The 17,768-nt window shown below is 47.1% G+C and overlaps 1 protein-coding gene across 2 annotated transcripts in view; it reads left to right on the top strand.

Moving 5' to 3' along the window:
* The window catches only part of LOC137638343 (serine/threonine-protein kinase Nek7-like), a 116,613-nt gene that overhangs the window by 85,171 nt on the left and 13,674 nt on the right, over positions 1–17,768 (top strand). For both annotated transcript variants that reach the window (XM_068370389.1, XM_068370388.1), the window contains exons 2-3: positions 4,609–4,870; positions 5,842–6,061. In XM_068370389.1, coding sequence (XP_068226490.1) covers positions 4,643–4,870; positions 5,842–6,061 — 448 coding nt within the window. In that variant the 5' untranslated portion in view covers positions 4,609–4,642. The remainder of the gene's footprint in view (positions 1–4,608; positions 4,871–5,841; positions 6,062–17,768) is intronic.

The following is a 17,768-nucleotide window of genomic DNA, read 5'->3' as shown; positions in this document are numbered from 1 at the left end:
GAAGTACTTTTGCACTGCTTTGTCCTTAAATGCAAGCAGTAACTCTTTAACTGCAAATTTTCAAAGAATGTTTTTAGAGGCTATCATTATTATAGTGTTGTGCGACAACTGCACCATATGAGACTGTATCAATAAGCAAGGGGGCGTGGTCATATTCCCCACCCTCCTAGACAAGTTGACAATGCTAATAGGCTACACAAAGGAGATTGTACCAATGTCATAGAACTGTCAGCCAAGTACAGTCCAGGCCAAAAGGAATGTACTGTACTAGCATACAGTTTGTCATCAGGGTCAGGTTGGACTTTATGGTTGGAGGCTATCAAGCTTATCCTCTTTGATGAAATTCTGCACAGGAGAATTGTGGATAACTATGGTTGACAGCAGCTGTGTACTTGGGAATGTTGGCAATCTTCTGTCTAGAAGAGGTTCTTCTCCAGTTGTAGCTTTTCAAGAGGACCTGACAACTTATGCCTGAGTGTCGGTGTCTCTTCCTTAGCACTGACAGAACCATAAAAGAGTTGTCGCAGAACACGTCTTTCAGACTGTATGAGACTTGTAAGAGCATATGCTTCGAGATTTGAGGGGGTTGAGGTATTAGATAGTTGTAAAGGTCACAAAGTCTGATCTCTCTTTGACTACAAAGACACTGCAATCGGACAGGTGATGAAGTTTGATGAGACAAAAAACTTTCTGCATTCTTAAGATCTTCAACGCTGTTCTTGGCCCTGTGGTGGCTGCTCTAGTAGTTACGTAGTCAGCCCACCACCATTACTGGTTGGGAAGCATTTTGTCTATGGCAACATGTTCAATGTAAGTTGGGAGGAAAGAATAAAGAATTAAGGGCTTGGAATTTACTTGAATAGCTATTGATCATATTACAGTACTTGTGCTGTCTTATTCTATTTTTTAAAAAAGTACTTAAAGTCCAGTACAGACTATGATTCATGTATCAACCTCGTGGTGTTGAAAAAATGACTAGCAGCCAAACTGTAATGCAACACTGTTCACTTGTTTTTTGCGTGCTAGCTGCCTAGTTGCAGTTCAGCTTTCATTGAGAGAGGACGTATGCCTATGATTTACTCCACCAGGAGAGACTACTGATGTTATTATTATTTGAATTACTATTATTAATAGAATTATTATTATTAAAATCATTAAAGTTATTATCATTATTATAAGTATTACTATTATTATGATTAAAATAAAATGAAGTGTTGATTCTTGTCCACTCAATGGGAGACAGCGAGTTATTGGAGTTGGAGAGCTCAACGTACGTCCTCCCACTTTAAACGCTGACGCAACACTGAGCACTGCCACAGAGATCAAGCCATCAACATGTTGGTGGTGCGGTTTCGTGTTGAAAATGTCGTTTTTCATCGCATCTACTCAATACTGCGGGCATCATGAATCGTAGTGTGTACTGGGCCTAATACCCAACCCAAGTGGTTGTAAGCCAGACCCTATTACTGACAGGGTGGTATTGAAATGGTATTATTGCTTGGGGTTATACAGCTAAAATCCTGTTCAAAGTTCATGGTAGCTAAAGGTACTTGTGACTTATGATTTAATCTAATAAACTAGACCAAGAGGTGTTGCATCAAAGATATTGGTTTATGTATCTTTACTCTATTTCTTGCTAAACTTATTTGGAATTTATTTTTATCACAGGTTATCTTGTGCATTAAAATTTTTTTTATCATTATTGTTTGGCAAATCATTCATTGTTGTGCATCTCCTTGATCTTCCTAGAATTGAAAATTATCTAGGGCTTAGAAAGGGAAATGGAAAAAAACAAATGAATGGTGTACTGTACTGCTAACAGTAATAGTGACTCACAGGATGCTCAGAAATCCAGAACATTAGTTGACAAGATATGTAATGCATAGACTAGTTCATGTGTGCAATCTCTCTCTCTTAAAAAAAAATGTACCCTACTGGCAAGAGCTTCTACTTGGGACCATATCCTTAATTTTGGCTAGAGACTAGCATATGTTAGTAATACAGTACTTACATTCTAATCTATCATAGGCCAGAGTGTTGTGTCAGATGGAGACTAACTGCCCCCCTCCCCCACTATCAGAAGGGTCTTCTGTCTAAAAAAAAAATAGAATTTCCTATTGAAATCATTTAGACTATCAAAACAATTCTACATCTGATCCAACATCAGCTGCCAACATTCATAAGCTGACATTGGTGAAAACTGATTAAGAGTGATTTTGTGTTACGTATTTTCGAATGAATAGTCGCATGGACTGCATTTTTTCATCTGATAGAAGGCTATGTATTTTGAAGGGAATTATTATGAGTACAAAGTTGATTTTACAAAACTGCTTTGTTTAGATATGTGATAGGTCTTAAAGGACTATCACTCATTCTCCTAATTGGGCTCCAAAAGTTGAAATTGACTTACTGTACTGTAATTTGAGAATGCATATTCAGAATTGGAAAGGACAATTTTCAAAAGTTTTATCAGCTGACAAAAGATGAAAGGAATCCACGAAACAGAGTTCCTAAAGGGGGTATGATAAACAAATGAACATGCACATTACTGCAAGACACTGGAAAGCTCAAATTGGGTCATACAAAATTTTCAGTGTTCCTTCATTAATCAATAATTATCTTACTTAACAATAATTTACCCTTAACACTATGTAGGAAAACTACTATCATCATCATTTGACTGTTGGCACTTAGTCAATCCATATTGGAGAGAAATTAAACTCACATTAACCAACGCATGACCTTTATTAGTGTATGATTTACAAAATCCACCTTTAGATTAATAAAGTATATCTTGATGTTGTTTGTAATGCAAGGCTGGTTAAGCTATTACCAAATGCTGTATTTTAGACTTGACAAAGTCTAATGAAGTGGCCTAATTAACGCTTAAGTCAGTGTCAGAGATCTTTATTGCCAGTGTCAGAGATCTTTATTGCCTATTTTGTTTCTAATTGTAAAGTACTATGCTGTAGTTTAAAAGGGTCAGTTTGATCCATTTAAAATTTCCATAGGTCTACCTCGGTGATTTGATCTTGAGAGAGGTGAATACAAACTGCATGATAGTTAGAAGAGTTAAACATTTTAGGTGGGAGGAAAGCCAAATTAAATTGTATGTTGGGAAGAAATATAACCGAGAGGACAAAGGTTTCTGCCAAGACCCTTCGATACCATCGAAAAGGTACGGCACAATGCACCATATTAAGTTTTGAGAGTCTGTAATACAGACCTGGGGTAAGTGCCATGCACCATTGCATTCAAATGGAAATGACTTGGGTGTATTTCCTCAAATTGTACCAACTCTATTGACCTAATCTGTGAATTATGTGGCAGATAGTTCGTCAATTGTGGTATGTTGTAACTATGATTGAAAACAGGCACTTCAAGATATAACTTGTACTACAAAAAGCTAGAGAAAGAACTCTGTAAAAGAGCTTTGCTGATAATTTACTAAGGTTTCAAAAGAATATAGTACTGTAGTGAGAGAGACCAGAAAAGGTTAAAAGGGTATAAAGGTTACTTATGTTTGAAAGAGGCAAGAAACAAGTCACTTCTCTGTCACTCAGTGTCTCACAAAACAAAATGCTTGCACGTACTATATGGACAATGGCCAAGACCCTTAACACCCCGGCTATGATCAGCATAAACCATGTACTTTAGTAACTGATGATGACTCATCAGGTTGAAGTATTGGCACCCCAACCATTCCTCAATCCATAGAGCAGCATTACTATTCATTGTGTGACTGAAACCACTCTTGACTGCCATCCAGTAGAGCATTTGCTTGTCATGATTATTAATTTAAGAAATTGTCCAATTTAAGGTTTCCGCATTTGTAGATTGTATTGGAAGCTGTGAGGTCTCCGTAAATGGAGTGCAAATGTAGGCCATCCTTCAATAGCTTGTAGAATTTAGGATAACACTCCAAACATTAAAGATAATATCACCTTTGCTTTTATTGTTCACAACCTGTGAAATTAAATTCCTGTTATGAAAACTACTAGAAAATCATTTTATATGAGAGGTGTTTCTAATATTGTGGAAAGTAAACAGCCATATTACCAAGTTTATGTCTTCATTACATTTTAAGTCATTATGGTTACTAGGTCGGAATTATTTATACTCCGTTTGAATGTTGTTTCTAAAACACTACAGTCAAATTGATGTTGAAAGAAATTAACCATAATACTATTTTATGTTATGTTCATTACTTTACTCTTTACTGTACAATATTGTGCAGTGTTGTAATCTTTAAAACATATTCCTCCCCTTGAAATGTTGCTATTATGCTGTCAAAGTTTTAAAGCTTTATTGTACTGTAATTATACTGTAGATAAACATTACTATTTTTATTTTGTTTTTATTTAATGGTACTGTAATATTATTCCTTTAAAACATATTCTTCACCTTGGAATCATGACTTGATTAGCATTTCTCTCAGGTCTTTAGGTAATGTAAGGGAATGTGGTTATTGTTACTTGAGAATCATTATTCACTTTGAGAATTGAAGTTTTGTATCAAGACCTGTAAAGTCTGGTTTAACGTTGCTCTCTTTTGACTGACAATGCAAATTCTGTACAGCAATTTGATGTAGGATTTTTTTATTTACAGATGTTCTTCTGATGGTTTGCTATAATAATAAGTGATGGATGCAGCATCAGAGCTTATCAAGCTCTCGTCTAGCGACTCCATATATGGGACGCTATCAAACTTTGATATTCAGAAGAAGATAGGGAAAGGCCAGTTCAGTGTTGTATACAAAGCAAGATGCCGGATCGATCAAGCAGTGTTGGCTTTAAAAAAGGTCCAGATATTCGAGATGATGGACTCCAAAGCCAGATTAGACTGTATGAAAGAAATAAATCTTTTACAGGTAATAATAGGTTTTTCCAAACTGTTTTTGTGTCTGGTAACATAATGTAAGGAACCTTATGCTCACAGAGTTAAGTAGTATACATTCTATAAGACACTTAAATCAAGCAAAGTAATTCTTGCAAATTTGCACCGAAGTATTCCTAAAGATGTAAATTTTTATCCTTTTATCAAGAAGTTTTGTTGTTACTTGATTAGCCTATTTTCGTAGCTTTTGAAATACAGTAAGAGATAGGTTTTATTTTTATTAAGTGTGCCTCAAGATTTTATTTATAATTTATGACTGAATTTTAGGATGTAGTTATAACTGTATTGATATTTTATGAGCTTTGCATTCTTGCAAAATTTTCTGCTTTAGAAAATTTATACAGTAGTAGTCCTTAGACATGGCTGGAGTTCTCCAATCATTTCCTCATGGAGTCGACTCATAGATTTGTGGGAGACTTGAGTTAGATTAACTTCTTGCTTTAGTTATGTTTTTGTTAGTTATTTACAATATGTTACAAGTCCAACTGTGATAATACTGTATTATCCAACCAAAAGTAGAATGTTACCAAAGTTCTCTCAAGGGGACTTGATTACCATAAGTATGCTACTTTATGTTGTATATATAAAATATATGTAAATTGTATCAGGAATTCTTTCTCCACTATGAATTTCTTTATCATAAGTACGGATATACCTACAGTACACTATTTCCTTACTAATCTTACAGATAATATAGAGTACAGAGGTAAGATAGATTTAGAACATTGTTGGATTACTTTAGAGGTAACAGTTTATTTTTAACTTTGTCAGAAAAATTAATAGCAATAGTTTAATCATTTCACAATTTGAATATTGAATAATGATGTACTTATGTCACTCTTGATTAAGAATGGGGCCATGAATGGTGCAATTGATTTATATTGATCCCATTCTGCAAATAAATGGTGATCATGAGTGTAATGCTTTAATTTCTATTTATTTCAGAAACTAAACCACCCTAACATCATACAGTATTTAGCGTCATTTATCGAGGATAATGAACTGAATATAGTTTTAGAATTGGCGGATGCAGGAGACCTCTCCCGGATGATCAGGCATTTCCGCAAACAACAGAGACTCATCCCAGAAAGAACTATATGGAAGTACTTTGTACAGTTATGTTCTGCTCTAGATCACATGCATTCCAAAAGAATCATGCACAGAGGTAAGAATTGTGCATGAATACTGGTTTGGAGTGTGTCTAATCCTTTACTAAACAGTGCTGTGATGATTGTCTTAAGGATAATTCATCACATTTTTCAACTACATTTTATTGCTTAAATAGCACCTTAGTATGTTTTAGTTAAAGCCCTTTATATTTCATGTTTGTGTGTTGTTCAATGAATATTTGTTGATAGTGAATGCATATCTCTTGGTTATACTTGCTTTTGACAACCAGTACTTAAATTGCTGACCTTTTGGAAATATGTGTTTCAAACCTTTTCTTCCTTAATTACAGTGGAGGGAGGATGTTTCAAGTCCTTTTAATTCTTTCTCTTTGCCGTTATCACTGGCCATTTTACTTATTTGACTGTCCTCTGACGTAACTGAAATTCTCTCTCTCTCTCTCTCTCTCTCTCTCTCTCTCTCTCTCTCTCTCTCTCTCTCTCTCTCTCTCTCTCTCTCTCTCTCTCAAATGTATATGTTCTGTTAAGGATTCTATGCCTAATTTTAACATTGCAAAATTTAATCTGCTTTTCAGTATCTTCATTTTTTTCTAGCTTTATACTTTAGATATCCTCAAAGGCAATTCTATTTTATTTCTTAAAAAATATATTTGTTCCGTAACCGAAATACAAACCACGCTATTTACAAAGGGTTACCTTTTAGCGCAGCTGAAATGGCGAGCCATTAGAATTTAACGAGGGTGTATTACCCCCGCGCTAGTTAGCGGGGGGGTAGGGGAGTGGTAGCTAGCTACCCCTCCTCCCCCTCACACACAGGTGAATACTCACTTTCACGTTTGGCTCGGACTGTGACAGACGTCTCTGTCTTGGTCCTCTCTTGGCAGCCATTGTTTGTTTTGTCTTTACTTAATCGCTTACTTTTCATTTACTCAATATATATGTAAACATGTTTTCATGTTTGTATATATATTTGAGTATAGAAATAAGTAAGTTTCCTTTTCAGATTTGTGTGTGTAGTGTACGATATCTACGTGGAGTCCTCGGCAGTTAGGCCACCACGGCGTAATTTTATGGGTGGCGATCGAGTTTGACTTATGTCTTTCTCTCTCTCTCTCTCTCTCTTGAGGTCGTTCACCCTTTTAATACGTGTTACTACGCCCTTGTAGCTTCCTTTCCGTGTGGGGGGTTGCTACGCCGTACGTGTCTCAATTAGTTATGAATCTAATTGTAGTTGTTTTTTGTTTTTCAGCTTGTAGAACGATTCCTTTGGGGGTTTTCGTTCTTTAGTGTTCATTCATTTTTAAATTACATAATTACATAGTTACATAATTATAATTGTTATAATTCTGTTTTGGTTACAGCTCTCCTTCCGTGAGTGTAAGTGGTTGTGAGGGCACGTGCCTGTTGTGTAATTCTTGTTCCTTTCCCTCGGGATTCCTCTTCGGAGCCTTCCCGGGGAAATGAATGTGTACTAATATTATTTGTTTTATTTTTTTACAGTTACCGATCTAGTTCGTTTCTGTAATATGGCAACGGTGAGCTGTCTGGTTGAGTCCTGGGGATTCGGCTGTTGCTGCCTCCCCCCTTGTATTTTCGTCAGGGGCGTGTCTCCTTCTACTGGAAGTACTCCCGTGACGACGGACAGCTCTCCAGTTCATTTTAGAACTCTCAGGAGGCTTGCCTCCTTGGGCGGGTAACTTTCCTTCCGATGGAAGTTTTTCCTGTCCAGGCTTGAGTTTTTCCCCTTTTGGGGGGTTCTTCTCTTGCCTTTTTTTCGTGCGACTATGCTCTTGGTGCTGAGCGGTCGCACCTGCAGTTTCGCTCAAGGGGCTGGGCAACTGCAGGAGCTCCTCTTCGGAGGATTGCTCCTTTTAGGTCACTGGCTGACCAGTCTCTTCCACGAAGTGTTTCTCTTTCGTTCGCGAGAGAGTACACTCATAGAGACTCCTCTTCGGAGGTTTCTTCTGTTGCTGTTGCTGTTGGCCTCCCTCGCCGTAAGGCCCACCGTCCGCCTCGTCGTAAGGGCCTCTCATCTCCCTACAAGGGTGCTTGAGGACCTTTTTGGATCTCCGTTTGCAGCCTACAACTCCTTTTTCTCGATCTTCCGCCTTGGTGCAGATGGACAGCAGTCTGATCTCGTCTTCCGACGGGCAACGGTCTTCCCGACGGACAACGGTCTTCCCGACGGACAGCGGTCTTCCGACGGACATCAGTCTCCCGGCGGACAACGATCCCTTCGGGGCAAAGGGTTGCCCCCACGGGCGTTCTTCCCTTGCGTGTCAGGGTTTCCCTGCGCGCCCTTCTGCTGTGTTCTCTCCTGCTCCTGCTCAGTGTTAGCACACAGGCGCTCTTCTGCTCATCAGCGCTCTCCTGTTCGTCAGCGCTTTCAAGATGATCATCCCTGCTGTTTCTGTTGGTTCCTGTTACGCGCCCTGTGCGCCCACGTTCGCCCTCGCGATCTAGAACTTCGGTTCAGGTCGGGGTCAAGGACTCTTCTTCTATGCGCAGGCTTCCACGCGTAGCCTTCTGCTCGTCAGCGATCATCAGCTCGCCAGCGATCACCTGTCTCTCGGCGATCTCCGGATCGCCCGCGTGTGTTACAGCCGTGCCGGCTGTAACACACGTTGTCCAACACTTCTGAAGGAACATGGTTCGCCAGCTACTAGCTCACCTGCGCATGCTGATCGCCATCGCGCGACCCTCGACTGCGCATGCTGATCGCCATCGCGCGACCCTCGACTGCGGATGCTGATCGCCATCGCGCGACCCTCGACTGCGCATGCTGATCGCCATCGCGCGACCCTCGACTGCGGATGCTGATCGCCATCGCGCGACCCTCGACTGCGGATGCTGATCGCCATCGCGCGACCCTCGACTGCGGATGCTGATCGCCATCGCGCGACCCTCGACTGCGGATGCTGATCGCCATCGCGCGACCCTCGACTGCGGATGCTGATCGCCATCGCGCGACCCTCGACTGCGGATGCTGATCGCCATCGCGCGACCCTCGACTGCGGATGCTGATCGCCATCGCGCGACCCTCGACTGCGGATGCTGATCGCCATCGCGCGACCCTCGACTGCGGATGCTGATCGCCATCGCGCGACCCTCGACTGCGGATGCTGATCGCCATCGCGCGACCCTCGACTGCGGATGCTGATCGCCATCGCGCGACCCTCGACTGCGGATGCTGATCGCCATCGCGCGACCCTCGACTGCGGATGCTGATCGCCATCGCGCGACCCTCGACTGCGGATGCTGATCGCCATCGCGCGACCCTCGACTGCGGATGCTGATCGCCATCGCGCGACCCTCGACTGCGGATGCTGATCGCCATCGCGCGACCCTCGACTGCGGATGCTGATCGCCATCGCGCGACCCTCGACTGCGGATGCTGATCGCCATCGCGCGACCCTCGACTGCGGATGCTGATCGCCATCGCGCGACCCTCGACTGCGGATGCTGATCGCCATCGCGCGACCCTCGACTGCGGATGCTGATCGCCATCGCGCGACCCTCGACTGCGGATGCTGATCGCCATCGCGCGACCCTCGACTGCGGATGCTGATCGCCATCGCGCGACCCTCGACTGCGGATGCTGATCGCCATCGCGCGACCCTCGACTGCGGATGCTGATCGCCATCGCGCGACCCTCGACTGCGGATGCTGATCGCCATCGCGCGACCCTCGACTGCGGATGCTGATCGCCATCGCGCGACCCTCGACTGCGGATGCTGATCGCCATCGCGCGACCCTCGACTGCGGATGCTGATCGCCATCGCGCGACCCTCGACTGCGGATGCTGATCGCCATCGCGCGACCCTCGACTGCGGATGCTGATCGCCATCGCGCGACCCTCGACTGCGCATGCTGATCGCCATCGCGCGACCCTCGACTGCGGATGCTGATCGCCATCGCGCGACCCTCGACTGCGCATGCTGATCGCCATCGCGCGACCCTCGACTGCGCATGCTGATCGCCATCGCGCGACCGCACACCTGCGCATGCTGATCGCCATCGCGCGACCGCACACCTGCGCATGCTGATCGCCATCGCGCGACCGCACACCTGCGCATGCTGATCGCCATCGCGCGACCGCACACCTGCGCATGCTGATCGCCATCGCGCGACCGCACACCTGCGCATGCTGATCGCCATCGCGCGACCGCACACCTGCGCATGCTGATCGCCATCGCGCGACCGCACACCTGCGCATGCTGATCGCCATCGCGCGACCGCACACCTGCGCATGCTGTTCGCCATCGCGCGACCGCCCTCCTGCACATGCTGCTCGCGATCGCCCACCTGCGCATGCTGCTCGACCATCGCGTCGGCATAACACAACGCGCCATCGCCAACCTGCGCGTTAGCGCTCACCAGATCACCACCGATCGCTTGTTGATCCATATTGCCAGCGGTCTTCCTCGCCCACGCGGCAGCGCGTTTCCTCGCCATCGCGCTAACGCTTGCGTTCGCCGCCTCGGACTCGCTCTCATCCACCTGCCCGCCCTCACGACCGCTCGCCTGCGCGCCCGCTCGCCTGCGCGCCCGCTCGCCTGCGCGCCCGCTCGCCTGCGCGCCCGCTCGCCCGCGCGCCCGCTCGCCCGCGCGCCCGCTCGCCCGCGCGCCCGCTCGCCCGCTCGCCCGCGCGCCCGCGCAACCGTTCGCCTGCGCGCCCACACGACCACGTGCCCGCACGTCTACGCTCATGCGCGTCCGCGCCCATGCTCTCCAATGTTCGCCCACGCGCGAACCAACGGTTTTTCCATCGCGCGGACGGATGGTGTTCCGTAGCGCGAACCTACAGTGTTTCTTCGCACAAACGTCGGCTTATTTCTTGCAGTATCCATTGCTCGTCTATGGGTTATCGCTCGCCGACCACCAGCTCTCGCCCTTCCTACCACGCTCGCCCTCCTTCTGCGCTCCTTCGCTCACCTTCGTTTGCGTTACCGCGCATGGGCGCTTCCACATTCGCCCACGCGAAAATCTTTGAATTTCCGTCGCGCGAGCTCCAGGGTGATTGCGACCACGATTCCCAATGGGGTTTTCGCAGCATGGCCAGCCTGGCGAGTTCTTCTGGAGCGTATTTCCAGAACACGGCCTCACCCCGTAAACGCAGAGCATGGCACTTGCAAGAATAGGAGAAACTTAAGGGAGATCTGAGCAACACTCCTCTTTCCTGAACCTGGGTTAGCCCTTCCCCGTCATTCCCTGGAAGAATTTTTGGCGGGGGGGCTTTCCGTTCGTCGTTAAGTATCTAACTTGCGGACAAGCTCGATGTTGTACCATCTGGATGCGCTGACTGAGGGCTTCCTTCGGGTGTCTCATCTGTGGAGGTCGACGACTTCAGACACCCTTCCATCCTTGAGAAGAGTTTGTTTGTGCCCAAGGACGGAGACTTAGACAGCTGCTGTGCGGAGGAAATCGACTTCCGTTTTCACTCCTCCAAGGCGCTTTCTTCTAGACTCTGCATGGCTCCAGCGCCCTTTTCTTTCAACCACGTCGGCCTAAGTTATCGGCTACGACAACTGGGACAAGGTGTCCAATTGCAGTTTCCTCCTGTCAGGAACAGATGGCACGGGAGACTCCCCCGGGGGGGCATAGTCCTAAAAGGAGTTCACGAACTCTAGGATTGCAGGTTTTTCGCTGGGAGGATGCTTAAGGTTACTCATCCGAATGACAGCTTCCCGATGCCCATTCCCGCACAATCTCTGTGATTAGCCAAGGATATCGCGCCTGCCGTCTCTGTCAGCGAATTCAGTGTCTCTGAACCTCTATGCCATAGCGTCAGCAGAGTTGCCCGGTTGGGCAGAATGATCCATACCTTAGGCGAAGGTCTTCCTTAGGATCATCGACAGCTTCACCCCCGGCCCCCTCAGTCGATCCTTTCTTGTAAGGAAGGATCTGAGAGGGGATGTCCGTAGTCGACCTCTCAGCCCTGATCAAGTTTGTCGAACAAACTTCGGCCAGCGTAGACCAGCAGAATCGATCAGACTGGTAACGAGGCGACAGGACTCCTTAAACCCTGGATCGGAAGGAGGGGTACTTTCAGTTTCCATTCCATCCATCTTCCAGGGTGCTCGTCGAATTCAGCCTAGACTGCAAGTATTCCTGCTTATGATGCAGTGTGGCTATCCCGCCGTGGCATAGCAGGTTTGTTTCCCCAGAGAACTCTCCCTGCCTTCCTCTTGGCCGCTCAGGTGCAGGCTTCCGCCTCCTCTGCTGTTTGGAGGGCTGGTCAACTCCGGTAGGCTCGGGTTCGACCTTCTTCAGCGCCGGGACAAGCTTCCAGATACTTACCATGAGTGTGGGCTCATGGTATTTTGCTTGGAGCCTTCTCTTCCTCTGCCTCAACATCTGGAGTATCTGGCCATGATATTGAGTCAACGGCCTTACCACGTTGGAAACCCTGCTTCTCGTCCGTCCAGCGAGGTTAAGCAACGTCGGTACTTGGATGGGTGACCACCTGGGGACGCCAGATTCTGTTACCACATCCTCCGAGCCTTCCTTTCGGTTGACTGTGGCAAGACTGAGGAGAGTCGCAGTACCTGTTCTCAGTCAAGCAGAGCTCTCAGCCCTACCTTGGAACGTTTCCTAGTTCTCCTTTCCTCATTGACCCGTCTATAGTCCGAACGGTCGCCTCAGGATAAGTTCCATGTGGGGCGATCCAAGTTCCGCTGGCTTCAGGCAATGTTTAACCGGACTCCCTGGCCCTATGGGACCAGCGGAACTATTAGACCTGCAATGGGTGTTGACCTATGGAGCCTCTTGATGGTAGTGGATATTCTCGTCCTTTCCCCACATTCTTGATGCGGTTCTCGGACTCGTCAAAGGAAAGGGGGGGGGCATGTTCCGGTCCAGGCCTATGGTCAAGACCTGAAGGATACCTCTCCATCATTCAGGCAGGCTTAGGGGCCCTAGTCTGGCCCCTCTACAGATCCTACAGCTCCTGCCGAGTTGCCCCGTGCGCGTCGACTTCATGATTCTGGCGTATTCTAACCAGCAGGGGACGCATTTTCACACCTTCACATCTTGCAGTAGAGATACCGGGATGATTGAGATTCTCTCAATACCACCATCGGCTCTCTCATTCCAGGCAGGGGAATGTTCTCTCAGACTATCCGAGCAGAGCCTCGTAGAGAGAGTGTACCTGGGGGTCTTTGACCTTGGGTAACCAGCAAGTACTGGTCTGGGGGACCTGATCGCGACAGCTTGGAACCTCAAGCTTCCGCTATTCTTCCCCCCAGTCTCAGACCCCGAGACTCTGGCAAGATGCATTCCGGTGATGGTGGGACAACTTCAACGCCTGCGTCTTCCCTCCTTTTTGTCTGTGGACAATGGGTCTTAACAAGACCAGGTTGTCTGTCAACCTTTCAATGGGAGAGCTCCACTGGGACTATGCGCAGAACGGTTTCTGGACCCTCTGCTTCCCCTGACGGAACTCCCGGGAGAGCTTCTCCCACGGCGCAGACTACTCAAGCAACCACACTGCGACATCTCTCCCGAACCGGGGCGTTGCTTCGGCTTCATGCCTGGAGACACTACGCTTCCTCCTCAAGAAGAGACAACCCGCTACAGTCGCGGTACGGAGGTCGCGTCATCTGCGATAGTCATCCACAGGGGTCTCCCAGGCAAAGTGAAGAGTCTAAGGTGGTTGGTGCCGTGGGAGATATACCTCTTCCCTTGAGGCCTCTTCTCCAGCAATAACGGTCTTATTGCCTTTCGGCGGGAGGAAGCTCCTTTCCGCTCTCGGCAATGAAGCCTGTCGCTCAGCCTATCCTCGCTCATGCGAAGCTACGATCGTCCCTGCCCTAGTCGAAGGAAGACCTCCAACTTGGAGCATGGCTCGGACTTTTAGTCCTTTAAGAGATCTTCTCAAGACCCTTTACGACAGGCCTCGGATTGTATTCCGCCTTGGGTCTCCTGCTCACTCTGGCCACGGCCAGTGTGTAAGCAATCTTCTTGGTCTCTTACGACTCCCCCCTTTCTAAGGAAGAGGGGAAGGCAACATTCAGGCTCGCTCCTGAGTTGTTGGCTAGACTCAGAATCTGGGGGTCCCGGCCCTTCGGTCCGATTCATTCAAGATTTCGAGTCTCAATTCTGTATCTGATGTCCCAAGACCTTCTCTTCTTGCCAGTAAAGGAATCGAGAGGTTAGCGCTGGGAACAGCTGCAGTTTGTCCTCAGTTGCAGCCAATTTGGGAGCACAAGGAGGACATGGGGGAGAGTCACCAGTATACCTCTTCAGCCCGGACTCAAGGACATTCATCTCGACCTGTCTCCAGACCCTCCCCCGTCACGTCGCCCTACAGCACGATGTTGGATACATCGCAACGTCCCTCGCCTTCGAGTAATACTACTCTGTGACGCAGGTGCTACAAGCTGGTGTCTGGAAGCATCTAATGACCTTCGCAGCCCGCTTCCTGCAGGGCGTGACCCACAGGAGTCTCGATACGTTTTCTATCGCTCTGTGGTGGCTACACAACAGCTGGTCTAACCTCAGGCTCCTTTTTGGACAGGTAGCAGAAGGTTGAGGGCATTGTTATCAGGTTTTAGTCTGCATGAACGAAAGAAGTATGTCTGGCCCTTACTTCTTTCTTCATCATCCCCTCTACGGGGAAGCAGCATCCTGGTCTCTGCATAGCTGACCTCGAACCTCTGCAGGTAAACCATGCTTCCTTGTGTTCCGAGTATTGAGTCAATACTGTCGCGTCCCCCATACCCTGACGAGGTGGTATTGGGAACGTCCTAACCCAGAGTTCCTTCTGGAACTCCAGGTCAACTGCCTAGGACGGGTCACACTTCTTCCTTCACACACAAGCTTACGTAGGCCACATGGTTCCTTGCGGAGCAAGGAACTTGTGAGGTGCAGGGACTTCTTTTCTCGAGTGCGACTCACTCGGATTCTGAGTCCCCGGGTAAAGCCAAAGCCAGTATGGCTGGGGACTTTCCACCCTTCCTAAGGGGTAAGTCACCCTTTGTAAATAGCGTGGTTTGTATTTTAGTACAGCGGCATAGCAGACCAATTGTTCAAATTGGTCTAAAAGCACCAAAATTGGCACACATGTAGATTAATATATTCTAAACATTTTTGGATATGGAGGCATTCAAGATTAGCCCTTAGGAAGATATGGCGGCCATTGTTCAAAATGGCCGCCATTTAACATTAGCGTCATTACATAGACTTCATTATGTGTCGTTAGTTTGGTGCTAGATGGGCCAAAATTCCCTTTTTTTACATCAGAATTAACATCAATAAATGTTTAACAGATATTTAGATGAATCTTCTCAAAAATGGCCCCCAAACTGGCCGCCATTTTGTGGAAAAAGTGGACATTTGATGAAGATTTCAATACTCAATGACATAATACCTCTAATAACCAGTACCTGATTTCAGGAACACACTTTAATTGCTCAAGTTGCTTTTTTATTTCAAATTGCTGGCAAAATTGCTAGTCAAAATAATACACAGAGTACGGGAAGTTTACAGTATGGTCAGATTGTAGTTATATAGTCGACCAAAAGCCCAGTCTCTAGGCACAGTACTTGTGTAATCCTGCAGTACATACATGTAATACAATAACGTAGATTTTGCCACACTATGTTAATTATGATTCCGAACTTTTCAAATCTGGTCACCAGAATTATGAATGTCTACAGATCATAATGTTGGTTAGCAAGTTTTCTGTCCCAATCTACTGGCATTCGCCTTCACAGAAACATAGACCAGTGCATTGCAGTGAAGCGTTCTTGCACTTGCAGCGGTTTTTGCAGCCTTTCTTGCATCCACAAGACACCAGCTCATAGCAGGCCTTGGATGCCTCAGGGAGTGTGGTCCAGAGTGGTGTGTAGAGCCCATCATCACTCCGATGCCAGCCCCAGTCTGTTGGTGGAGGGAGCACGGGCGTTGGTACCAATGCCTGGCCCCAGACATGACCACCCTGAAGGGCAGATCTCTTCACATGCTGCTCCAGAGCAGCGTAGGTTGGCGGGATGTTCTGAACAGAGTTCGTCTTTGCAAAGAGCTGCTTTCTCGCCTTGTTGACGTCCTTGCATTTGCTTGTGCGGTCATACAGGAGTATGACAAACCTCTCGATGACATGCATTGTATCCTCTTGGATGCTTGTGGGTGCATTTGCCAGACTCAGCAGGGCATCAGTGAGTTCTGGCAGCGTGTTCCATGTTGCCCAGGCAGATTTCTTCCCATGTCCGACGAAGGCTGACACAGTATCACACCCTGTGATGGCATGAAACATTGGAAGAGCACATGCCTTCTCTGGACCAAGGGAGGAAGCTATTTCATGGGCTGCAATGTAGCGGTAGTTCTTGCCTGTCCCAAAGGCTACCCAGAGTTCGTCTCCAGCTGGTAGTTTCTGGACTACCATCACTGCTAGGACCACGACGTCACTGTCTACTGTTCGAACCTGTATCTGGTGGTGACCATGTTGTGCAGCATGTGCTACATGTAGCATCATGCGGGTGTCTGCCTCTTCTTGGTTGCATGGTGCGAGTGAGTTGACATCCTCTTGCTGTGGAACACAGATCACCTGCTCCCCATCAGTGACGACCAGTTCCTTGCCTTCTTCTTGAAAGGACTCTGCAAGCATGGTGGAGAGGTAGCTGAAGAGCTCCACTTTGTTGCTATCAACTCGCAGGAAACTTTGCCAATTTCCTGGTATGACTGCTGAGTCGACAACACGCCGACGTACTCCCTTTCCACGCTGTTCTCTGGTTGATGCCTTCAGGGAATCTGCTCTGTAGCTGTCCCACACAAGGTCAAGACGTGATACATGTTGGAAACGTTATACAACGTATGGGATGAACACTTGCTGTGCATATTCCTCGAACGTGTTGGCAGTACCCGGCTTCAACATCTGTACGATTACTGCTCCATCGAGGACAACAGCAGTGACAGTAGGAGCTTCAAACTGAGGCTCAGCATGGCCTTCAAGGCACACCAGCAAGTCACTCTTGCTCCCTAGGTACAGTCTCCCTCCGTCAGATAAAGCTGGAGGGCATTGCTGATTTTCATGCCGGGAATGATCCACGGAATTGGTAAGTGTCTTCAAACATATATCGACGAACTATTTGTGCAGCACGCGCAAGGTGAACTGCCTCAGTGTCACAGTCTTGCTCGCAGGCTTTGCCTAGCGCTTCACCAATGTCTTCATCAAACGCTAGTAAAACATCTCGGCCTTTGCTGTGGGATCTCAGGCCTGGTATCTGGGCTAACAGGCGCTCTTTCAGCCTTGTGCTATTAACTTTCTGGCACAAAACAACCCCGAGCTGTTCCATTCTTGTTTTGTATAGCTTTACAAGTTCTGCGAGTCTGAAGACTGGGGTGGTGCCCTCTTCTAGGTGGGTTTCCTCGATATACAGGACCAGTTCAGCCAGTACGATTCTTGACATTACACCTTCATGGTCAGTTTTCTGCTCGGCTTCTACAGTGGTCTTTGCACGATAGTAAAAGCCAACAAACACTTGGAATGGTACTTGGCCTCCAGAGCCACCATATCACCCATGCTGAGCCTGGCTATGAGTTCATTGTCCCCAACTTGCGCTGCACACTTCCGTACGCGTGTGTCCACCTGGAAGGTTGTTACTTCATGTAGGGTCTCTGTGCCAGACTTTCCACAGAAAAAGCAGGAGGTGCCGCTGGTAGTGGCTTCTGAAGAGTGTGTTCTGGCGCGCTTGGCCTGGACATTGTCAGTACTATCAAATGCTGAGCTGCTTGTGATGCGTCTCT

This window comes from Palaemon carinicauda, chromosome 3 (assembly GCF_036898095.1).
Source record: "Palaemon carinicauda isolate YSFRI2023 chromosome 3, ASM3689809v2, whole genome shotgun sequence".
Classification (NCBI taxonomy): Eukaryota; Metazoa; Arthropoda; class Malacostraca; order Decapoda; family Palaemonidae; genus Palaemon; species Palaemon carinicauda.
Note: the sequence above shows the minus strand (reverse complement) of the source record. Positions and strands in the feature narration are given on the sequence as shown.